At 40.6% G+C, this 25,240-nt stretch overlaps 3 protein-coding genes across 10 annotated transcripts in view; 1 reads left to right on the top strand and 2 right to left on the bottom strand.

Annotated features, from left to right (window-relative positions):
- The window catches only part of map4k5 (mitogen-activated protein kinase kinase kinase kinase 5), a 28,016-nt gene extending 26,059 nt beyond the window's left edge, over nucleotides 1-1,957 (bottom strand). For all 7 annotated transcript variants that reach the window (XM_005736723.2, XM_005736724.2, XM_005736726.2 and 4 more), the window contains exons 1-2: nucleotides 1,535-1,957; nucleotides 982-1,212 (exon numbers count right to left, since the gene is read on the bottom strand). In XM_005736723.2, coding sequence (XP_005736780.1) covers nucleotides 982-1,089 — 108 coding nt within the window. In that variant the 5' untranslated portion in view covers nucleotides 1,090-1,212; nucleotides 1,535-1,957. The remainder of the gene's footprint in view (nucleotides 1-981; nucleotides 1,213-1,534) is intronic.
- Nucleotides 1,958-2,830: 873 nt separating this feature from the next.
- Nucleotides 2,831-16,462, top strand: atl1 (atlastin GTPase 1). 2 transcript variants are annotated; one of them, XM_005736721.1, is made up of 14 exons: nucleotides 2,831-3,183; nucleotides 4,732-4,982; nucleotides 5,370-5,504; nucleotides 5,964-6,068; nucleotides 6,660-6,710; nucleotides 7,895-7,951; nucleotides 8,069-8,161; nucleotides 8,325-8,463; nucleotides 9,000-9,127; nucleotides 9,266-9,322; nucleotides 10,548-10,619; nucleotides 10,700-11,131; nucleotides 12,935-12,949; nucleotides 14,492-16,462. In XM_005736721.1, exons 1-14 carry the CDS (start codon nucleotides 3,150-3,152, stop codon nucleotides 14,603-14,605), a joined length of 1,683 nt encoding a protein of 560 aa, XP_005736778.1. In that variant the 5' UTR covers nucleotides 2,831-3,149; the 3' UTR covers nucleotides 14,606-16,462. The 2 variants fall into 2 exon arrangements, with proteins under 2 accessions (XP_005736778.1, XP_005736777.1); XM_005736720.1 differs by having other exon boundaries at nucleotides 2,831-3,189.
- Nucleotides 16,463-16,613: 151 nt separating this feature from the next.
- Nucleotides 16,614-24,117, bottom strand: sav1 (salvador family WW domain containing protein 1). Its single transcript, XM_005736719.2, has 5 exons — nucleotides 23,795-24,117; nucleotides 22,653-23,141; nucleotides 18,956-19,226; nucleotides 18,682-18,837; nucleotides 16,614-18,074 (listed from the first exon to the last, which is right to left on the bottom strand). Exons 1-5 carry the CDS (start codon nucleotides 23,907-23,909, stop codon nucleotides 17,861-17,863), a joined length of 1,245 nt encoding a protein of 414 aa, XP_005736776.1. The 5' UTR covers nucleotides 23,910-24,117; the 3' UTR covers nucleotides 16,614-17,860.
- Between the last annotated feature and the right edge of the window lie 1,123 nt (nucleotides 24,118-25,240).

Here is a 25,240-nt window from a genome sequence, read left to right as displayed (position 1 = left end):
GTCTTCCAGCAGCAAAGTGCAGGCAGATGGAAAATGCAAATAAAAAATAAGAAATAAGAGACTGTACACTAAGTAAGGGCAATTTACAACGTAAGCTGGTGTAGCCCATCTGGTTCAAGGTTAGACATGTTATGCATTCAGAGATGCTCTTCTGTATACTTCTGTATAACGAGGTATGCTGAACGAGTGGTTATTTGAGTTACTCTTGCCCTTCTATTAGCCTAAAGCATTTTGGCCATTCTCTTCTGATATCTGGGATCAACAAGGCATTTTCCCCTGCTGCTCACTAGACACTTTTTGTCTTTTTCAGATATTATCTGTAAAGCCAACCAATGATAGTGTGGTGGAAAATTCCAGTAGATAAAGAGTTTCAAAAATACTCAGACTATCCATCTGACACCAACAACCACATTCAAAGTCACTTAAATCACCTTTATTTCTTCCTCATTCTGATGTTCAAATTGAACTTCAGCAGGCCATCTTGACCATGTCCACATGCCTATCTGTTGAGTTACTCCCATGTGACTCTCTAATGACATATTCAGTTAGCAAGCAGCTAAACAGGTGTACCTATTGAAGTAAGTGGTGAATGTATTTCTGATGTATGTTGCATTGTCTCCACCAAAAGTGTTAGAGCAAACTAACAAGAAGATACAAGCAACGACCTGAGCACAACAGTCAAACTGGTTTAGCAACACTGCCTCCACAAGCAGGAAAATACAGGTAACAAACTGATCCAACCAATAAAATAAGATAAAGTAAAAAACAGTAAGCGCCACCATATGCAATGTTTGGCGCATGAATGGATGCACAACCTGGCTCTCACTCAAAAGCTCCTGTCAATGTGTTTGCCACATGTTATCATGGCTTACAAAGCAAACACCACTCTGGCTTAAATTACAGCGACAGCCTGATTAGTCATGATGTGGTGGGTTATGTTATCTCTAGCTCTAATGATAGACTGTGGGAACATCACTGTACCTTATACACGTCTCCATATGTGCCACTTCCAACCCTCTGAATGAGTTCAAAGTCATGCTGAGGGTTCCTCCTTTGGATTTCATTGCTTGGCCGGGTAAAGATATCCATGGTAACTTGACCCAGAGATGCCTTTACATTTATTTGGACTGACCAACGGTGGTGTCGATGATCTGATGCAACAATGGTTTTGAGTCAGTGTTACTCAGACTGCCCGTCCCTGTTGTCCATGTCCTGAAAGGTGGAAAGTTTTTTGGGGAAAAGTGCACAAAAGAAAAACAGCGAGTATTAATCTCTAGTAATAACCCTGGACGAGCTTAGCTTTGACATCTGTCACGCAAGTACTAATTAATTTACCGCCAACTACTCCTCAAAAGTAATAAAGAGACAAGCATTTAAAAGCAGTGACCATTATAACGGTATTAACATGCAGGTTGTGGTCATTCCAGCAATTAGCCAGAGCCAGTGAGAGGCTTAGCATCCGGGCGGGTCAGCTAACGCTAGCTAACTGGCTAAAGTTAGCTTTTCGGCTGGCTCTAACTTCAACAGTGTATACCTTCAACAACACAAACACGGCGGGAGCATGTCTTGAACTCCGAATCGTTTTCAGGCTTTTAACTGTGCGATGGCGTCGAATAGTTATCCAAAAAAACAAAGGCGGTCCCCCTCTTTTGTTATCGAGGGAACAGTAGTAAACTTCACTCGCTTGCTGGTCCTGCTGCTGCTGCTGCAGTTCACTCCTTCAGAGAAAAAGCGACAGGGTCGACTTCAAATCCCCGCAAGCCAGCGTCAAGTTTTGCCGTTGCCATGTCATTTCCCTCGGCTGACAGTTTTAGATTAGCCTCGGGCTCATGGGTAGAATACTAACGTTAGACTACATAAACAATAAACTGTTGGATTTACTGAAATAACACGCTCCCTTAAAAGCAACAGTGTGTTACTAATCTTTGTGGAGTCGCAGTTATTGGACGCTGCTGCATTCGAGTGCATCACGGAAAATAATCTAACCACAATCACGTATTTATTACATCGTTAATAATATAACAAAAGTATTCGATTTGTAATAAAGAAATAAAAATATAAAGGGCATTCAAAGCACATGAAATGTATCTAGACGTCTCATTTTTAAAATAGTACCTTTTCTTTATTATCTATTCGAACCAAATTTTGATTTATGGGCTCGTTTTTGATGTAGTTATGGTTTAGTATCTCAGCATATCTTTTCAAAAAAAGTTGGATGAATAAAATTTCTGTTGAGATGTAATTATGACCCCTTAAAGTTATCATTTGCAGGCATTACTGTATTTGAAAATGCTTTACAAGCATAATTTCATGCCACAAAATACAATCAGGAATAATAAAAATATTCTAAATAAGAGAATATCTTTATTTTTCAAAGGGTTGGTGGAAAAAGGTCTGAATTTTTTTGATGTATGATTATAGTAATATTTTAGGTTATTATTTTTTTTTAAATACAATTTAAGTGAAATAATTATCTGATATCAATAGGTCTAAAACCAGATATCTGTAATTTCCTTTATTACCCAACATGAAAGTGTTTTATTTTAAGGCAATAATATTTATCCATGTGTTAGAATATGATATGGGTAATTGTTTTAATGAGTTGATGTTTTCTTTTCATAAAGTTACAGTTCAGTTCAACGTATAGTAACAGTTCAATAAAGAGGGGAATTTGTATTTATTTATTTATTGAATGTAGTATTTTAACAACATACTGACTACTGCTTTACCCATTTGGAATTTACATTTTTACAAAAGCGCACATGAAGGGGGCATACCTTTCAACCTCTGTGTAATTACCGCCACCTGCCGGTAGAAGCTGAAATTTCACGTGAAGGCAGCGACAAAGAAATGCGTTTCTGGTCGCACTTTCAAGCACATAATCGTTAATCATTCTTTTCTGTAGACATTGCAATATAAGCTTAACTGCAGCTGTCGTCCCATGCCTGAAGCTGCTGCTTTAGAACTGCGCCCCCTAGCGAGATACAGCATGGCTGCATCGCATTGAGGATAAAAGCTCCATCATCCTCCTGCGAGACGAGCATCGTTTTGGTGGAGCCAGGGCATTCTCCCAGCCCACGATATACACTCATGACTACCGACTAGGGTCGCTCAGTAACCCACAATCAAAGGGATATAAGGACAGTATTATGGCGAAACACCGTCCAGAAAGAGACAGCTGGGGTGAGTGTACGTACAGTATTTCATATTTCATTGCTTTTCTTGACGGCACAAACCGTTTTTTATCCTCCCTGCCGAGGAGGAGAGGGTGTAAGCCAGTAAGATGTTTATCTTAGACTCCATGATGAAAGGCTTGGTTTCGTTTTGACCGTATCATGACCAGTGTTTATTTATTTGAATGCAGCAATACATGACGCCATTTATCGTGAGAAATACGTGCTTTTGTGAGTCTCTGCAGGAATATTGTCTAATCAGGCATAAGCAAGCACAGACCTGTATTTCTAAGACATATTATATTTTTATTCAGTGATCAGCGCGTAGGGAAATGTCTGTTAGTGCTCTCTGGACCTCCCTAAGAGGCCTGAAAACCAGCTTCTGGTGTATTTTGTTTATCACAGTGAGCTTCTCGTGATTGTACGTGGTGCATCTGGCATACAATTATGTAATATTGCATCAGAAGATAGCCTCTCATCATCCTCAGGACCACCATCTGCACCCTGACCGTTAATGCCATCATCACTGTTGGTGATTGTCACTGACATCACGCTATGCTCTGTGTTAACTATAAATTCAGGCCTGCAAGGGGAAGGAAGGGGCTGAATGACTGCATTAGGAGTGAGGGGGGAAAGGGTGAAATGCTGCTGTTTGTCATCAGAGAGTTTATCTGGGCTGACCCACTTTGAGCAGACCGCTTCTGACGTCTTTGGCTGTTTTAAGAGCAACAGCAGTAGCAGAGGAACACGATCAGGTTAACCAGGCAGGCTCATGATGCCAGGCCTGGTTGAAGAGGCCATTGCAAGAGATGTGAATCCACCCCGATAGTCCCCTTCAAGCCTGAGACGAAACCTTGGATGATTCCTTGCTGAATTATTCACCGTGCATTCTTGGCACCCTTTATTAATCATTTAACACATCCTTAAAATTTTGTCTGCTACTCCTTAATCTGTCACTGCTGCTTTTTTAAACAGTTGTATCCATGCTTTGATTTGCATTGAAAGCTCAAAATTAACACCACAGCTGCAGTGACTGGAATTAGTGGTGTGTGTTTGGACTTTGTTTCGTCTTCAGTAAACACACATTACAGTGTGGGGAATTTGGGAGCTCGGAAAGCCTCCAATCATTGCAGGAAGCCCATTTAGCCCTTACACTGTACATGAGACAGCAGAGACTGGAAAGACACTGAGTCATTGCATGGAAAAAACCTCTGAATGCACATGATCTCATTGGATAAAAAGAGTGTGGCCTGATTCATTAGGAATATTATTAACAAGCTTGCAGGCCATGCTATTGATCTGGAGCTGAAACAGGAAGGAGTAATGGACTCAACTTTCCTGTTTCCTCACTTAATGGACTGCTAAGTGCGCTTATCATCACTGTGAAGACGTTCTCGCTGTTCAGTAACTCACACAACAACATTTTAGTTGGTGTTTCATTGACACAATAAATTCTTTAAATAAAACATTTTGCCTCCATCTCTGTGTTTGACTGTAATGTTAATGCTGTTTTCTTGCTTCAGGTTTTATGATTTCCCACGACTGTCTTCTCTTCCAGGGTCCCTCAGTGATAAAAATGTCTATGATTGGAGCTCAGAGGAGGAGGAGCCAGACGGACGAGCTCGGCCCATCCAAGTGCTGCTGGTCAAAGATGACCACACCTTTGAGCTGGATGAGGCGGCGCTGAGTCGCATCCTGCTGTCTGAGGAGGTCAGAGATCGTGAGGTGGTGGCCATCTCCGTGGCCGGGGCTTTCCGGAAGGGCAAGTCTTTCCTCATGGACTTTATGCTGCGTTACATGTACAACCATGTAAGTCTCTGCAAAAGCATTACTCCAGTCTGCGTGGTATAGATCATACAGTCTGTGTGCGTGAATCGGCTCAGTCGTGCTGGTGGAAAAGTTCCCGATTTAGCTTCTGAGTTGATGTAGCACATAAAAACATTGAAATATAGCAAAGGAACTGGCAAAAAAGAAGAATATTTATGATATTATATTACTACATGCATGCACCAACCTGCTTATGTACAGTAATCTTGGAATAAAATGGCTATGCATTTCTTTATCTTCCTTTATCCTATTTATACCTTCTTTTTTTTCAAGCAGCAGATCAAATAAAATAAAAAAAAAGAGCAATATTTCAAAGCCACTGAGGGTAAAATGACCTGTTAGCCTAACATGTGATCTGTTGGTGCTCAGGCGTCTGAAAACTGGCTCGGCAATCCAGAAGAACCTCTGACCGGCTTCTCCTGGAGGGGCGGCTCAGAGAGGGAGACCACCGGGATCCAGATCTGGAGCGAGGTCTTTCTGGTGGACAAACCAGACGGAAGAAAGGTGAGACTGTATTTCATCCCACGACTTGACGAGTAGGCTAAAGTGCAATTGAGCGCTTAATTAAATATCACACATATACTTGTTTAACCTCTTTACAGTGACACCTTTATATTCTCAATGAGCCTGGCAACAGGTCGTCTTAAAGCTTCTCACCTTCACAGTCGTAGCTGCAGCTTTGGTTGGATAACTTGAAAGGAGTCTTTTGTGGTTTAGGACATTTTTTATACCTGCATCAGCCAAATGTTTCTAACATTTTGCATCAAAGGTTGGTCGTTCTTTTTAGTTTCATTCAAAACGAGCTGCTCAACATGAATGGTTGCTTTAGGCACTTTCTGTTCTCTGGAGTGTAAACACTCCACACGCTGTATTAAAACTCACTTTCCTCAGTGCAGCACATCCACGGCGAACATATTGACTCCTGCAGCAAAGGTGAATGCGTTCATCTGTCTCCTCACACAGGTTGCTGTGCTGCTAATGGACACGCAAGGCACATTTGACAGCCAGTCGACGCTGAGGGATTCAGCCACTGTGTTCGCCTTGAGCACCATGATAAGCTCCATGCAGGTGCAGTGACCTTCAGTCATCTGATCCAGCTTAGCTTTTAGAAAAGACTAAGTATTTGTAAAAATGCATGCATGTACTTTGAAGTTTGCTTGGGATGGACTATCTTAGTGTTGATTTTTAAAAAAAAATAAAACTATCATGAAATTCTTTAGAGACGTTAATGACCCCAGAAGTTTTCCTATAGCGCCACCACAAGACTGACGTCTAGTTTTGGGTGATAAGTCTCCAAAACTAGTTCTTTTCTTTCTACTCAAGCACACCTGCCAACTGCATCATTGTTCAGAAGAAATGGCCCATCTGTCCCTACCCTGTTTCCTCTTTCGGCGGAGGTCTAATGTTAATTAGCTGCATGCTTGTTTTGGAAATAAAATAGTTCCTCTGTTTGTAACAAGCTCAGATTTATAACAAAGGTTTCCATGCTAGCACACCAAACTAAGACACAGGTGTTACATATTATGCCTGCTAGTTCCGTTTGTTCCATAATGCCTAATGGACTATTTGGTCAATAATTTAACCTGGACAAATTTACCACATTCTTCAAGTTGTACATGTTTAAAGAAAATAACCCTCTAACTCAATGGCCTCTCTCAGGTTTACAACATCTCACAGAATGTGCAAGAGGACGACCTTCAGCACTTGCAGGTAAAATTGCCTTTCAGTTATTACAGGAAAATACAGTACTGCACTAAAGTCCTCAGCTACCCCCCTCCTTTCGTTTCACCAGACCTTCTTATATATTTTAAAGTGGTCTTGATCAATAGTTCTCCAGGCTTTCTGACAGTCTTTTAAAGTTTCTTTTTCTTTTTGGACTTTGGCTGCTTTTTACTCATTTTCAGTCTAGTTGTTGTGTCTGACCGTTTTCACAGGAATGTTTTTTTGTTTTGCTCGATAAACCACTTAACACTGACCTATGAATCATTTAAGCATAAAAAGAGCAAATAGCTCAAAGTATGAGCATGTCATATCTCAGCATGGTGTGCTGTATGTCCTTAAAAATTTGAGGAAACTGAACAAGCGGAGGACAAAAAAAGAAATGAAAGGTCTAAAATAAACCATCTACAGCACGTGAACAGTATCTGAAAGTCGTGAACTTAAGAAACCAGAAAAAAAGAACCCAGCAAAGATCTGACACTGGACTATACAGATGCATCTGACTCTTCAGTTGGTACATCTACTGTTTACTAAAGCCTTATCAGAAATGGTCTCAGTGGAAGGGAGGCTGCTGAAGCCATTTATAAGGAAGGGAAACCAAGTGAAAGGACTGGTGTAGGCCAGATTACACAAGAACTGGACTGAAAATCAGTGGCAGCAGGTCTTAATTTTGAACATGACTTCTTCTTTTGGCTTGTCCCTTTAGGTTTGCCACATCTTCCTCCATCTCTTCCTATGTTTACCATACTCTTCTTTCAGATTATTTTTTAACAATGAAAAGGATCAAACACAAACACACTGTCAATGCAGCAAAAGCATACCTCGAAAGAAAAAAATACAATGAAACACTGCAAGTTGTAGATTGGTTTCCCCACCTCAATATTATTGAAGCAGTGTGGGATTATCTTGAAACAAGACATAATAAAAGGTGGCCACAATCCAAAGAGGAGCTTTGTTTATGCCTTATAAACTGTTTTCATATATGGTTTCACATGTTTCAATAACTGGAGCTATTTCCATTTTTTCCTAGCAAAATATAAATAAATTGGGTGTGGTTCAAGACTTTTGCACAGTACTACAACTCCTTCGACTTGTTTATATATTAATATCAGAATTATCATCCTCACACATTAGTTCTTCAAATTACTTGTTACAATATTGTTACTTTATTTCAGCTTTTCACTGAGTATGGAAGACTAGCTATGGAGGAGACTTTCCTGAAACCATTCCAGGTATTTTCTATTTAAAGGAAATATATTTAGTATTTCTATTAACATATTTTTATGTCTCAAAATTATTTGAGTGTGTGAGCCCACTTTATAACACAAGAATTATAATTTCCTTTCTAGTCCATGATTTTCCTGGTTCGAGACTGGAGTTTTCCATATGAGTTTCCCTATGGACAGGAAGGCGGCATGAAGTTCCTCGAGAAGAGACTTAAGGTCAGACATCACAGATGTTACTGAGATAGAAGGTCACACCACTTTCAGTCCTGTCACATCAGTTTCCTGTGCAGCCTTTGCAGTGATGTGGTTGCTTACGGCTGCTGAGACTAGCTTAACCAAAGCACATCTTAAACTTGTTGTCTTCGTGTTTGCGGTGCAGATCTCAGAGAACCAGCATGAAGAGCTGCAGAATGTGCGGAAACACATCCACTCCTGCTTCACCAACATCTCCTGCTTCCTGATGCCTCACCCTGGCCTCAAAGTGGCCACCAACCCACACTTTGATGGGAGAATCAAAGGTACATTTCCTTCATTGCTCACTTACACCACATGCACCTTTAATTCAGGAATAGTATTGTTTGTGAAAGGCTTGGGAAAAACTTCGCAGGCAAATTTCTTGGAACTTGGTGAGGAGGTGACGCTCGGGCAAAAGAAGACCCCATAAAATTTGAAATACTGCATCAGCATTGGACATTAACCTTGGCGGAGGATGCACTCTGCAAATGTATTTCTAGTTTTGAACACCTAATATTGTTTAGTTCCCTCACTTCAATCATGACATGGAACCTCTCGGTCTGTCCTGCGATATCTGCGATCAGGATATTAGGTCTTAAAAGATGCTGGTGGGGCCTCTATAGATCAGACATGTTTAGATATATCCTGAAAATGCTCAGATTGAGATATGAGGGCTCTGGAGGTTTTTCTAATGCTCGTCGAGGCCTTGCTGGGCAGGTTTTTTTGGGGTCTTGCATTTTGTCCCAAAGAAGGCTTCTGCTGTCAGTGAGTGACTTTGCCATGCTGTACACACTCACCAGTCGTTGTCCTCTCTGTCTAGAGATTGATGGTGAGTTTATAAACAACCTGACGGTCTTGGTCCCCTGGCTCCTCAGTCCTCGCAACATCGACGTGAAGGAGATCAACGGCAGCAAAATCACGTGCAGAGGCCTGCTGGAGTATTTCAAGGTTAGAACAAAGCATCGTGGTGATGTGCACAACAACCAGACTCTGTCTTTTCTTTATTTAAAGTGCCATATTTCCGCATATGACTGATCAAATGTAACAAATTAACTTTTTCATTTGTATTTTTTTTTGTATTTGTAGGCTTACATCAAAATTTACCAAGGCGAGGAGCTGCCACATCCAAAGTCAATGCTACAGGTATATTTTTAATGATTATTTTGCACTCAAGATACACCTATGGTCAGAGGTTTACATACACTCATCTGGACATTATTTTAATGGTAATTTGGAGATTATAATGGTTTCTTTGAACTGTTTTGTTTTCAGGATAGGATGATTGGATGGCATATATCCTTAATGACCTTAAATAACAAAAACCAAGTGCACAATTTTAAATTTAATTACTGTCATTTTTGGATTTTCTCTACTCCACAGAGAGTCAAAAGTATACATGCATGTTGAAATATATATTTACAGTTACTTTAGTCTTGTAATTGATCTCGCAGTATTTTAAACTGTGACAGCCGAGGTCTGTTAACTTTTCATCAGTGATCATGATTGACAGCAACTGGTAGTTTGTCTTTGCCGCATAAAAAGAATTTGTTTGACAGCAATCATTGGATTGATCAATACTCAGAACAATGGGAAACTCCAAGGAACTCAATGAAGATCCAAGAAGTAGAAATGTAGAGTTAGATAAGTTAGGAAGATCTCTTGGAGCCATTTCTAAACAACTGCAGGTTCCAAGATAATCAGTTCAAACAAATGTGTCACCACTTTGCTAAGGTCTGGAAGAAAACCCAAAATTGCCCCTACATGAGAGGAACTTCATTAGGATTTTCAGGAACAACGCAGGAACCACCGAGGCTCAAGCCTTCAAACTTAAGAACACTGTACAAGCTGTTCAACATGGTGGTGCTAGCATCATGCTCTGTTTTGCTGCTAGTGGTACTGGTACATTGCACAAAGTGGATGGAATAAAGGAGGAGGATTATCTCCAAATTCTTCAACTTCGTCTCAGATCAACAGCTAGAGGAAACTTATGAGACAATGTTCCCAAACACACATCAAAAGTTATGAAATGGCCTTCCCAAAGCCCCAACCTCAACCTTAGTGAAAATTTGTTGACTATGCTTAAAAGCCAGGGCTGTGGTCAAATATCCAGCCATAATTATGCCAGAAGGTTGTTGATGGCTACTAAAAATACTACAAAATATGAGCTTAGATGTATGTATATATTTGAGCCTGAATCTAATAATAATATAAGAAGAGTTCAAAGAAATCCTTAAAAGCCCCAAATAACCATGAAAATCAATGATGAGTGGACGTAAACCTCTGATCACTGCTGTAAGCTTATCCATACTGTTAATTTCTGGTTGCTGACATTGATCCTTACATGATATTTCCATTTGCTTCCCCTCAGGCCACAGCTGAGGCAAATAATTTAGCAGCTGTTGCAGCTGCAAAAGATCTGTACAACAAGAAAATGGAGGAGGTAGGTGAAAACAGATTTGTAAGTGAATGTCCAGTAGCTACCAAGTGACTTCACCGACTCACTGCTGTCACTTCGCACAGGTCTGTGGAGGTGATCGGCCTTTCCTCGCCCCCAGTGAGCTGCAAGCCCGACATAGCGCCATCAGAGAGGAGGCGCTGCAGGTGTTTAAGGGTGTGAAGAAGATGGGAGGTGAAGAGTTCAGCCGGCGCTACCTGCAGCAGCTGGAGGGAGAGATCGACGAGGTGTTCGTCCAGTACATCAAGCACAATGACTCCAAGAACATTTTCCACGCAGCCCGCACGCCGGCCACACTGTTCGTGGTCATCTTTGTCATGTACGTAGCCGCGGGTATCACAGGCTTTGTGGGCGTGGACATCATTGCCAGCTTGTGCAACATGATCCTCGGCCTGGCACTGATCACTCTGTGCACCTGGGCTTACATCCGATACTCTGGGGAATATCGAGAACTCGGTGCCGTCATTGACCAGGTTGCTGGTGCGCTGTGGGACCAGGTAAATAAAAAGAATAACCTGTCTAACTTATCAGTAGTTAGATGGTAATGGTGGCTGCTTAGACTTTGTACAACTTATAAAAGTAAGAAAAAAGGAGAACGATTTGTTTGGTATTGAAAAGATGTCAGGTGAGTGAAAATCATCACATGCATTCAGGTTTTGAGCACTTATACTGTTATCAGGTCTGGTATCTCTTGCGGTTTGATTAGTTTAGGGACAATTGTAGGTTCAAACTTTTACGGGGGCTCGACTCCCAAACAGAATGTCCTTACAGTGTCCTGTAATGTTAATGGAATATGTTTCCAGATGTAATCAACCCTTTTCACATTTGCAAACCTCAGTTCAACTGGATAAACATCACAATGTTACCCTCAAAAGCAAACTGTCTAAGAATATTTCAGAGTGAATAATCAAAGATTTTAACCTGTTAGCAGTCGGACGTACCGCCCACGGTACATTGGATGGTTTAGGGGACTAATTGGACTGCTAAGGGGTTAATATATATTCCACCCGTTTTGGGTGGAGCCTTTAGTTATCAAACCCGAGACAAGACTCTGTCATTAAAGAATTTAATGAACCATTTGTGGCAAAGCAGATAAGATGAAAAACATGCACAAAATTATTTCAGTCTCTTAATCAGATTGAGGCAATCCACCAAATCATCAAGCACTGACAGTAGCATTATTGTACAAACCCTCCCTTTATGCAGATGCAGCAGAGAGCAGCATGTACTCCACTTTTACGAGTAGAGAATAGATATGTAGTATTATAAGAGCAAGTGGGACAACACACTGCTTAATTATGTGAAATCTTCATCAATGAATGTGGGAAAGCAGAAGCTACAGCTTTATTGGGTGAATTTAAATGTCACAGTAAATAAAAGACATAAATGGATCCATAGCAGTTTATAGCAATATTCAAACTGAATACAGGCTGCTGCTGGACATCTGGATCTGAAGCTGTACTGTAAACAAACACTAAAGAGCAATTTCATCCAAATAAGCATAGAAATTTTTAACAAACTAAAATAATAATGCATATCAGCTCCTTTCCTGTGAAAGGAGCTGATATGCTAGTCTGATATGCTAGTCTGCTGATATACAGCAGACTAGGGGATCAGAAGGTTAAAATAAGCTAATAATCTCTAGTGATTGAATGTTTTTGACCCTATTTAGAGAACAAATAAAAATAAGCAGACACTTTAAAGGTCATGCAATATCCCCACTTTATCAGAACAATTTGAACTTTTGCTGTATTTTAGTTAAAGTGTGTTTTGAATCAACTTCACTGATGTGTGTCATTAAATTACCTCATGGTTTAGAAGGGAAACGTTCACATCTTTAGCCTTTAACAGCAGCACAAAAGATATGAGATTTGCTATTAGCAATAAAACACATGGTTGGAGCTCTAGCTGCTCTAGCTGTTACAAAGGATGAAGACTGAGGAAAAACATATGAAACCAGAGTGACTGGTAAAAATAATTAATAATTATTAATCATTACCTTTTCTTTTATCTGTTCACATTTACTTTATTTTAATATGAGAATATGGCTTTTTTGCTTTAAAATTAGCCATTAAAGACAAATACAATACACAGTATCCATCCACATCTGTTAGAAATGAAAGAGTGTCTTTAAACCACTAGGGGGCAAAAGCCTCCTTTATTAGTGGCGGCAACAAATCCATACAAGCCTAAGAGCAACAATTGTGCACTGTTAACGAAGAATCTGTCTGTGCTGTTTGTGTTACATGTTCACTACATGTGCTCACACTGTATGTTTGTTTCTTTTAACGCCTCTGCAGGGGAGCACAAACGAGGTAAGAGGAGCAAATCAATTGGAAGTATTAACAAGAACACATTGCTACTGGTGCATTTCTATGAGATTGTTGTCGTCAAGCTCAAGTTCTGCTCAAATTATCTGAGCTACAGTTAAATTTCCTCTTGTGCAGCCTTATGTTCCCTGAATGAAGACACCTCAATTCACACCTTAAGGCTGCTTTATGAATTAAAAATTCTCTGTCTTAATTTTTAATGACTTTATTTGATTGTTATGATGAATAGTATGAACGCCTGATTTTTCTGTTACAGTAAACCATCTCAGTTTAGCAGATATCACGGCCTCTGCTCTCCTCTCCACTCTAAGAGATTTGATACTGTTGATGAACAGGTTGCTTTCAGCTTTGATGGTTGAAATCATATTGGGCTCGTCTATACATAGTTTAAACAGTTGCTGAAGATATTTTCAAATTAAGATTTCAGATGATTTCCCTCTTGGATCAAAATTTGCATTGTTATATTACTCTATGAATAATAGTTATTATTAGGCCGATCAGCACTTTGATGAAAGGCCTATTTTTATGGTAATAGGGCAGTTTTTAATGCCGTTGGCCCGATGCAAACAAAGCTTTTTCCAAACAGACTGCTTCCCTTCCTGGTCTAAATTTCTGAAACAAAATGTGCCCAGGACTGAAAAAGCCGAGACTCATAAATCCATGGCATTTGACTTTAAAGCAGATTATATTACATATCTTTAACCTTCTATAGCCTTTTTAGTTGTGAATGATTGTGAATGACGTGTTAATCAAATTCAAATTGAGTTTGTTTTCATATTTTGTGCAGAAAATATACTCGGATTGTCCTGAAAAATGACCTAAAGTTTAAATTTTATATGTAAACAGTGGGCTGTGTATAGACATCAACTGAGTGCTCCCTGATTTCCCATTTTAAGCTTATTAAATCAGGCTTAAATCAAGCTGGTTTACAACAGCTCTCAGGGAGCTTACTTTCTCCTTCCATTTTTTGTTGTCAGAATCAGCAGATGTAACATTTATGAAGCAGCTGATTTAGTGTTTCAAATCAAATATGAATGAAGAAAACTGATAAAAGTAGCCACTGGAAGCCTGCTGTGCATGTTTCAGCAGTGTGGAAATAAAGAGAGCAAACAGAGTGAATAAGTTATATAAGAATAACTTGTTTTCAGGTCTACAAAGGTACAAAGGAAGTCAAAAAAACATCAGTATTGAAATGCTTCTAATCCATATGACTAGATTAAAGAAGAAACCCAAATCCCAGCTCCCGGTTTCTGTTTCTAAAAGTATACAGATGCAGTGATAAACCACTTGATATACACTGATCATTGTACAAAATATGTGTGCATAGCTTTAGCTTTACCAGCTTATATTAGAAATATAAGCTTTACCAGCTTTCTAATACTATAAGCATGTTCATGCATGATGGGTAAATGAATGAATGGACTTTGTTGTCGTGATCTTGTGTATGTGTGAAAATGTAACTCTGGTGTTTCCTGCAAAAGTAATCCATAAGATAAATAACTAACCAGCTCCATGTTCTCTCCATAGGCTCTCTACAAGCTGTATAATGTAGCAGCCAATCATAGGCACCTGTATCACCACGCCTTCCCCGGGCATCAGGTGGAGGAGGTGGCTGAGGAGCAGGACAAGAAGAGGGACTGATTAGTTCAAAGACAGAACATGTCAGAGATTTCCTCGTGATGGACCGAGGGAGGAAGCGGAGGAGGAGGAAGGCAGATGAATGCCCTCATCCATCAGGCACTCTTTAACTCTGGTACTGGCTGCTGCAGCAAGCCACTACTGGTCGTTCACTTCTTTAACCCTTATAACGGACTGTTTAATGTTCATGCATATGCCGAGAGCATCTCCTCAGTGGGTGGCTGCTTCTAAGCATTGGATGCAATGTGTCATGGTCTTTCACCTTTAGTTCGTGCAGCAAACACACCTGTACAAATACCGCGGGCACTCTGCTGGAGGAGACTGCTGTTTATTTCTCATCGAGCGTTTATTTTTATTTTTTTCTCCATCATTCGTCACTGACAATGATTTTTAAAGTATATTCAAATCTGTGAAACCCCCATTTGTGACAATTGTTCTGTTCTTTGAAGTTTTAGTGTTGTTTATAAGGAACAATATCTATGACCTGCAATGTTTGAAAGACAAAATATGTACTGTATATTAAATAATGAGGCGTTACAAACATCATCAGCATGGTAAGTGGTTAATGTCTGTCATCTTTAAGCTCTAAATGCAGGTATACTTTATAAAAAAATAGCTGAATGGTTGTGACTAACTGGTATTGTGCCATAACATGTAAAAAAAAAAAGAGAAAAAAAAGATTTCTCACCTGCTGCAGCCTGGCTACATGCAGACACTCCATGGCACACGAGTTAGTTTTAGGGTTTGGTGTATCTGTGTGCTACGGCACTGGTGGGAGAGACAAAAGTTTACATAACATAGCCGACATTATCTCACTTTATAGTCTGCTTGCAGTTTTGTAATCACGCATCATCCCAGTGATCGTTATATGTGCGTTTGGCTTTTGAGGTTTGGGAGGAAAGAGCAAGGTTAGGTTTCCATTGTGATGTAGTTGGGGGGGCGGGGGCTGCCGAAGCCATTGTTGTGTGTTTCACTGAATGTTCGAGCAAATCCGAGGAATGTAGCTATTCTGTGGCCACCGGGGGAATCAAAGCTAGATGCTATTAGGCGTGGCGACAGGCCTGCTTTGGAAACGGAGCCTCATTCCACATCTCTTTCATCATCTTCTCACACTTAAACCGAATCATCTGTGCAAAACTGCTGCATGGTGAAAGAGGCTTTTCGTGTTTCCACAACAGCTTGCATTTTTAAACAAAAGGCTTGTATCGGTGATGGCTCTTTTTTGGTGTTTGAATACTTCGGCTTAGTAGACTGTTACTGTATATTTGTACAACTGCGGTCACTGTTTTAACTCCTTGAGTCACTGCGCTGTAAAATGTCTGCATCACATACAAAGCTGCAGCAAAACTTTTCTATGTCTTTTTTCTTTTTCTTCCCCCCTCCCATTTAGATCTGCTCACCAACCGTACAGGAACACTGTCATGCATATTTAGCAAGTTTATAGTGAGGTTCGACCTCAAGGGTTGAAAATTTAAAGGCACTGCAGCAGAGTGGCTTCTAGAGTCTTCCACAATCTATAATCAACATCAGCGAGGCCTTCACACAAAGAACCATCCAAGACCAGTTTAAGATTCGTGATGTTCTGAAATCCCTTTCTATTTCATGACTATGTTTTTGGGTGTTGTGTCCATTAAGAAGTCAGAAGAACAGTATTTGTTTACACTGTGTTGGAATATCTCGTCTGTGAGACAGAGCTTTTCTTTCATTCCTAAAGCATCACCTCTCAATGTGGTGGGAGGACTGAAAGGTCAAATGAATCAACCTTTTTTTGTGAGCTCCTTCAAATTGACTCTGCTTAGTTTTCAGCACACGCATTGCAAAAAAAATTCAGTTGCAAAGAAAAGACCTAATAAAGATGGACCAAATTAATGAAATCTAGACTTGAGTTTTCTTACAATCAGAAATGTTTTAAATACAAGTCTGACAAGGCGTGTTTTAAATGGCTCTGCCATTATAAAACACTGTGGGAAGACCGGCAAGCAGCAGGAGGCAACAACTGTACATCCATACGTGTATTTTTCTTCACTGCAGACTTTATTGCTTATGTCCTGTAATTGCAATTCACAAAATCAGGTATGAACAAACTGTAGACATTGTTCTGAGGCGATGTGATAGAGGCCCAAAGAGAAGCCCAATGTTCTGTACAAACCTATTCCACTGCTCCCAATTAGGACATTCAGAAATGTTTAGGTTCCTCTGATACACAGGACTCCTTAAACATTTTATATACTGAGAATAACACATTATCACTGGTCTCCAGTAGACAAAAAAAAAGTAAGAAAACATTTCTGAGTATCTTAAGAGGAGATAAAAGCTGATTAGTGATCAGTAGAATATGTGTCCAAGAACCTGGACTTCTGTTATATCAGTGAAGCAAGATGTCAGGCCATAAACATAAAGCATGAAAAACTGAAACAAAGGGAAAGTAAAGTTTTTGGCAAAATGAATGTGACTTCTTTAAAAAAAAGTTCCAGTAGCTTATTTGTGTTTAATTAAATGCACAAGAACGTGAATTTTCCTGACGAACAATAATGCCGAGAGACGTTCAAACCACCACATCAAATCTGATGCTTCATCAATCAAAAAAGAAAAATGTAAAATTATATATCTGTTAAGGTTTTGGTGGATTGTCTTAAAAGTATGTCATAAAAAAAGGAACAATGTACACTTTCTTTGTGTGGTTTCAGTTTATGATAGTAACAGAGCAAAGGAAAGAAGCCATGAAGTCAAATTAGAAAAAGCTGCCTGTCGCTTTCTCCCACAGGAAAAAATGACGGAGTAGCTGGCGTATACACGATATGAGCAGACGTAAAACTGCTGCACTTTGTTTTATTAAAGGCACAATGTCAGGATGCTTTTGTAACAAATACCCAGAGCTGATTTTTCACACTCTGTGCTTCTCAGTCTTTAAAAAAGGAATTCAAACAGCAATTTTCCCAGGTCGGTGGCTTTCAATAGAACCACAAGCAGTTTCCCATGATGCAACACATTTTTTCTTCATTCTAGTGTTTTGTTTTGTTTTTGTTTCTATCAGTCATCCATAAACAGAGTGTCACATGGCCCCCACCCTGGCCATATATGTGTCTCAACCTCCTGGCTGATATATTTGGATCAAGCAAAGGCACAGATGTGTTTGGTAAAGAGGCAATTAAGAGTCAATCATGATTTCAAAGGCAGCTCTGACCGCTCCCAAACTGAGGAAACCTCAGAGAGGTGTGGCACTGAGAAGTCCCTGCTGCACACACACGCACACACACATCACATGTTCCCTATGAAGTTCTTGTTGGACTGCTGGGCGTACCACTGTTGCCGCTGTTTGCGTGCCTCCACCTCCGACAGCAGCGCCTGCCGGTACGCCTCATAGGACTTGACGATGTGTTCGAGCTCCTTCATGAAGAGCAGCTTCAGCATTCCCTGGTACGTGTCCAGGTCTGCCAGCTGGAACAGCTCCCACTTCAAGATGTGGTCGTACCTGATGTAAAGGAGAGGAGAGTCACTGTACCTTTAAAGTTACCCTTTGGGCTGGTTTGAAGATCTATCCAGTCACTTCTTTGTGACAAAAATACTTTTATTTGGTAAGATTTTTTTTCAGGGCTTCTCTATTCAATATGTACAAACCCTGAAATAAACACCGATTTGGAATGCAGTTTTCCACAATTAAACATACATGTTTTTGAGGTATTAAAAAACACTATACAATAAATACATTACATATTTAGGTTAAGGATAAACATCATGCTTTTCCATTTCCATAAGTATTGTCAATTGACCAAAACTACCAAAAAATACTGATTCTACACTTTTGGTAAGAGCTTGAAAATAACTCGCCTATTTGGTTACTATCAAAAAAAATTATGTCCAGGATTAAATAAAAAGTAGAATAAGAAACTTAGAATTATTAAGTTGAAATTTTGAGATACTAACCCCGAATTTTGACTTATGGGTAGCATTCCCCCCCGCCAGTGACTTCCATAAATTCCTCCTTTTAGTACCTCCCTTTGTTTGTACATTTACCGATTACTGACTGACCAGAATACTATTAACTAGACAAATGTCAGGTAAGACTGAGTTAGACTCACTTGAGTGGTGCACGAGCATACACCTGCAGCCAGTCTGGGATCTCGGCTGTGTGGTATGGGTTAGCTGGCACGAGGACTGGCTGGTTCCTCTCTGCAGGACGTGGCTGATAGGCCACGGGAGGTGGTAGTGGTGGGGGCTGATCGTAACGAGGTACGCTAGAATACAAAGAAACATCATCTCTATTGTGATGAGGTAAGTTTTCTACTAAGTAAAGAAGTAGTAGAACTTTAGTTGCTTAAAAAACTAAAAGCAGCGTTTTTTAATGCTTCATACCTTGGAGCACATGGATGACGGTATTGTGCCCTCTTGTTTATGTGATCCACATAGTAGACCCCAAACTCAGCGGACTCCACCTTCTCCCAGCCTGGAGGGAGCCCCTCCCTCTCGAGAGGGTGGCTCCAGTGTGTAGTGTTAGTGTTGTGGTCGATGTAGTACTTCCTGCCACGGATGGTCCAGTCAACGGTCCAACCGGCCGGAAGGGGGAGGTCCTCCCCTGTCAGACTGGACAGGTTCCCCAGAGACTTGGCCTGTATTCGACCTATGGCTGAGAAGAACAAACATTTCTTTTTTAGAAACCCTAAGGGAGAGGCAGAGATGTCTGACCAATCATACAGAGGAGCAGCTGCTGGCTAACAGCGCCCCTGGGAAAGAAGAAATATTTGGAGAAATTTCTTAAAAACTGCCTGTGTGGGAAAGTGTCATGTAAAGCAGAGGACAGTACAGAGTTTAAACTTTAAAACTGAGATTGCTCGACTTTGTGTTTGTTGTGACAGAGGGCCATCTTATTCTAAGTGACACTGTGTGATGAATGGTAGGAAATGGGATTGTTGATACTTTTAGACAGGAAGGCAGAGAGCTCTGCATGGCCAGCCATACACACAGGGCCTTTCACTGGGCGAGAACAAACGGCTGTAAGAGCTGACAGCAGAGAGGGTTCATGCAGCGGGTCCTGTACTTTTATTGGAGAATAACGTCAGCGAGGAATGTCAAGTCGACAGCTGTGTGGATGTGGATGAGCGTGACTCAAAGCAAATGAGCTTGCAGAAACCAAGAATTCCAAATACAGGGGAACGCTAAAGGATCTCAGCGAAATGGCGGCTACAATCTGATAAATTCTACGCTAGAGTGACAGCAACAGAGGTGGAGCTCTTTGCCAGCTGCTGAATGAAGGGAAGGAATGTGTGAGAGCTCCACAGAAATGCACTCCTCCTCCTACACCACCCCCCATCTCATCATCATGATCATCATGTTTGCCCTTTCCTTCAGAAAAAAAAAATGCTCACAGCAGACCTAAAGCTCAAAACATCACAGGAATTTCTTAGATTACAGTGAGGTGGGCTGAATGAAACAAAGTGGGTAGACTGATAACATCAAGTTAGGGAAAACACCACTGAAAACATGGAAAGGAGAGAGAGAGAGTGAGAGAGAGAGAGACTGGGATACTTTATGAAAACATCAATCACACACAAGAAAATAACATATGATTAACTATACCAGGCTCATCCTTTCAGGGTTTGCAGAGGGACAACTTATGCCATTTCTGTTTGACACCTGGACTCTAGTAGCTCAGCAGCTTTTTGCACAAGTTCAAAATAAGCCTAAATTGTCTCATATCAACCCCTTTTATCAGGTGAGGAACCGCATATGAGATCAAGCTATCTGACAGACAGTGACATCTGATAAATCTGCAGCGGCCCAGAACTTTTCAAACTTCCAAACCTTCACCCCTACCTACTCCTACACCTGTGGTCCTAACATCAAAACAGTGGTAAATTAATGAAATGCTCAGATTATGTGTTTGCAACATTGTTCTACATGTTGAGACAGGTGTTGTTTTGTGTAGGATTTCCACAAATTAGTAAAATTTGTGGCATGAAAAGTGACAACACCATATCTGATCATATTCCCTGTGACCTAAAACTAGTGCAAGTGATGTCAAGCCATTTGTAGACCCATCTTTTTTAAGAAATAGCACGTTATAATGTAGGACTTTAAGTTCGATAGTACACTGGATAATGCCACAGCATTGTATAACATTAAACAGTGATCCATTGAGAAGGTTAAAACACTTGTACACATTTTCAAGCTTATAATTATGAAACATCTGATTTCCTGAGTTTTATATTATACCCAAAAGTCATATATAGTTGTTTATTTTTACTGCGAGTCTTTTTTCTACTAAAATTGATTTAATAATTCACTATTTGTTTTTTATTTATCTTTGACTCAATTACATATAAGGAACAAAAGTGGTACAATCAGTACAAATAATACCATTTTTCACTTCTAAGCAGTGGCTCTTTGGGGCGATCGTGGCTCAAGAGTTGGGAGTTCGCCTTGTAATCGGAAGGTTGCCGGTTCGAGCCCCGGCTTGGACAGTCTCGGTCGTTGTGTCCTTGGGGGAGACACTTCACCCGTTGCCTACTGGTGGTGGTCAGAGGGCCCGGTGGCGCCAGTGTCCGGCAGCCTCGCCTCTGTCAGTGCGCCCCAGGGTGGCTGTGGCTACAATGTAGCTTGCCATCACCAGTGTGTGAATGACTGGTTGTGTAAAGCGCTTTGGGGTCCTTATGGACTAGTAAAGCGCTATACAAATACAGGCCATTTACCATTCTTAGTAGATATTTACAATTTATTTGTTATTTTTTGTTTTCAGTAAATCTACACTTATTGACTCAAAAACACTCCGCCTTTTTTTTTGCAGCTGTCTGATCAGGTTGTTTATGGAAAGAGGGAAACTGCTGTTGTGTCAAAGAATCATGTCACAGAACAGGACAACCTGACTTGAATTTCCAAGTATTTCAATGAGTGCCCTATTAAGAGTTAAGCCTTGACAAAGCCTGTCACTTCATCCACAGCTAACCCCTCTTTCTTTTACCTGGCTGCCATTTGCGAACAGGAGATTTAAACAACAGGTGTGTGGGGCTTCAGTATAGTATAAGACACCACTTAAACAGTATATACTCTTTTATTTCCCATGGGGTTGCCACACAAAACCTTCATACCCGATTTGGCGGAGATTTTCCAACAGATGCTTGTGTGATGCAACCCTCCTTATGTGGGCTTGGGCGCTACCTTGTGCTTCTACCCGACTGCCTGATAGACCAACAAAAGGACAGGCAAGAGTAGCCCACAGACCGGTTGTACAACATACTTTGGACACTGTCCAACAACAGACGGTCTCTGCAGGTAGATGGACCAGCATGCCACCCCCACTGAACAATAATTTCAGCTTAAACCAAATGTGTGACCAACTACATCACAGAGCCACGCTGTAATAACATATAGTGGCATTGTACTGACTGGGCTTCGTACACAAACATGCTGCAGCATCTCAAACCTCACTGTGTGTCAAATGTAAGTATAATGAGATCAGCACATACGTAACAAGGATGATTTATGCCAGCGAGCAGTTTGAGGCTGAGACATTTGACTGGGGGCAGTGTGCAAATTACTAGTTTGCTGGCAGAAAGTTTCAGCAAACACAGAGGTGAAAAATGCAGAGCCTCTAATGCTTGTTTAACTTTACTCCAAACAAGGCTACGTGATAGGCAGGCCTGACATAATACTGAACTGTATACATGACGCTGACAAGCCAGCCACAAAATAAGAGTGTCTTTATGGTAAAAGGAGGACAAGAAGCATTCCCGTGCCCCCCCCAATCTCAATGTAATTACACTTACATCATCGTAATGTTTACAACACAGAGCAGTAAAATAAAGACTGAAATGAAATTGCTCTTTTCAATTTGACAACTAGTGGCCTGCATTCCTTTCAGAGTAGCTTCTGTGTGGTTGGACAAGAGTTCTCCAAGAGGAAATTTTAAAAGTTGTAGAGTTGCTGATGGGATGTCAGTCATAAACTTTCTAAAACTAGGTGTTTCTTGCTTTTATCACTAAACCTCCCTTAAAATATATAAATAAAGACATGAACAGTGTTAAAAGGGAGCTTCACAAAATAATGTAAAATCTACCTGAAGGGGGTCTGTTTGGAGCTGGGGGAGTATGTTGTCGGGGATGTCTTTGGAAGTTGTGCTCATTGTGCTCGTAGTATCTATAGTCTTCAGGAAAGCGGTCTGGGACTCTCCTTGGCTGGCGCTGCTGCTGCTGTTGATGTTGCTGGTTTTCATAATAAGGTTCAGAGGGGTAATAATACCGGGCATCTCCATTCTCAGACATGGGGCTCACGTCTGTAAGGAAGGACTGTGATGAGCCTCCATACTCGTGCGAAATGTCTCCCAGACTGCGAGGCAGGTACGGAGGTGCAGATAAGCGGTGGCTCTCTGTGCGGGCCACCTCGTGAGGAGTCTTCTGCACATGGGTACGGAGGACACTCTTGTTACGGGACACCACAGGTTCCCGGCTGGGTGCCAAAGGGTAGGAAGAAGGCACCATTTCTGGCAGAGGGACCTCTGTGCGTCTCGGTATAGTGGGTCCATGACGGATGAAGGAGGGCATAAGATCTGCAACCAGGTCAGCAGAGCAAATGTCAATAAAAGGCAACGCAATATCTGGGAGCTGCTCATGCCTGATGACTTGAAAATAAATAAATAAAACACCATAATAAAAACAGAGTATTTTACTAATAGGAGCCAAATCGCGTACTTTTACTTTTCATACCTGAATTATAATATTAACTGACTCTCGAATAAAACATTTACACGAGAAGGTAATTTAGTAATACCCACATTTCTACAAAATACTGCTAGTTTCTATAGATACTCTAATAGAAACAGCTTAACAGCAGCTATCACAATAATCATAAGTCAGTACAGACACTAAAAATACGTTTAACTAAACTAATCTACTAGTATAATATGCCTTTAGCTGAGTAATTTAAAGCTGTAAGCATTATCTTGTAATTACTGCACTACAACTGGCGCTCATGTAGCATTTAGCTACAATGACTATCATCCTAGCTGTGTTTGGTTAGACTGTACAGCATTAAACTGTTTTTTACAATCGTGGAGCAAGTATAAATGCCCCCACAGAGTCGTTTTACAGTATTTGTTAATGCTAGCTCACTAAGGTTTAACAGTGTTTAACTTTAACTAGCGAGCAAGTTAAGTGATGCTATTCGGGGCTAGCTGATAAGCTAACCACTTGTTGCGCTTACTTCTCAGGAGCGGCGACGTTTCCTTCTTCACATACTTCCCGTGTACCTCGGCTGGTTTGGACGCTTCGTTCTTACTTTTCTTTCGTGAGAGCATAACTCCAGGCTCGGAAAACATCAACAGCACGGTGGGGTAAAGTCATGACACAATCCTTCGACTTTGCAACCATACCGGCCAGTTAGCAAAGCGCGGAAAGTCAACATTTTTCCCCGCAGCTTTGGATTAGCTAGCCGCAGTTAGCCAGCTAACTGAAGCCACAGGGAGCGTCTGTGCTGCTGCAGCGGGTACGGTCCCACTACTGGGAAGTCCTTCCATCTGAAGGAGGAGGAGAGAGGAGCACAAACCACTGTGGGGCCCTTCGGTGACATAAGCACAGTATAAACTGTACTATAGTTAGAAAATATCCGTTAAATTTTTCCCATAATTTAATCACTCACATGGCAAAGCTGAAACTAATAAAAAACTAGGCTAAAACGGCACAGAAGGAAGCAAACCCCCCTCTAGAAACTAAACAATGTAAAACAAATATTCAAAACAAAATAAAAGTCATATTAAAATGTATACTAAGGACATTTAACCAAATACTAGTGGGGTGTATATGTGTATATTTGAGCCTGTGTGGATTGGAGAAAATCCAAAATAAATTCAAACTCTTGCACCCAACTCTTGTTTTTTTAATCATTAAAGATGTCTGCTCTTCAATAAGTTCATCCTAGAAAAACATCCGCTTCAAGATATCAATAACAGCCCAAAATCACCACGACTTTCATGCTCATGATGAGTGTATGTAAACTTCTAATCACAACTGTATGTCCAGTTTAGTATCCGTTGTATTAATTTACAACATGCTTCTTTACAGTACAGTATAAATCTCTTTCTGTTACTTATACACGTTTTCATATATATTGTTTAATGCATGTCTTTTTTGTGCAAACTGTGATCTTTTAAACTAAAGTGACTAAATTTCTGGCCACACCTGTATGCATAGCTGGACTGGCCATTGGGCATACCGGGCATTTGCCCTGTGGGCCGATGGTGATTTTTTGTTTTTATGGGCCGATGATTTTTTTTTAAGTTATTTTTTTTTATAACAGTATAAACAATGACAGATGGTGGATTGGCCAGATGCTGGCAGATGTGTAAACATAACTCAGTTGTTTGGCGGTGGCTGTGGCAGAGCTGCCACAAGAGGCCAACAGGTGGATGAGGGAAAGGGGAAGCAGGAGGAGGAGAGACCCGAGGTGGCCGCCGGTCGGAGTGTCAATCAATCAATCAATCAATCAATCAATCAATCAATCAATCAATCAATCAATCAATCAATCAATCAATCAATCAATCAATCTTTATTTATAAAGCACTTTTCATACAGAAAAAATGTAGCACAAAGTGCTTTACATAGTTAAAAGCAGCCCACCCCACCCTCCAACTCACTCCCCACACTCTCAATA

The sequence above is a fragment of the Pundamilia nyererei genome, unplaced genomic scaffold (assembly GCF_000239375.1).
Source record: "Pundamilia nyererei isolate P.nyererei 1_Seehausen unplaced genomic scaffold, PunNye1.0 scaffold00070, whole genome shotgun sequence".
NCBI classification, from domain to species: Eukaryota; Metazoa; Chordata; class Actinopteri; order Cichliformes; family Cichlidae; genus Pundamilia; species Pundamilia nyererei.
This window is presented reverse-complemented; position numbering and strand designations above follow the sequence as displayed.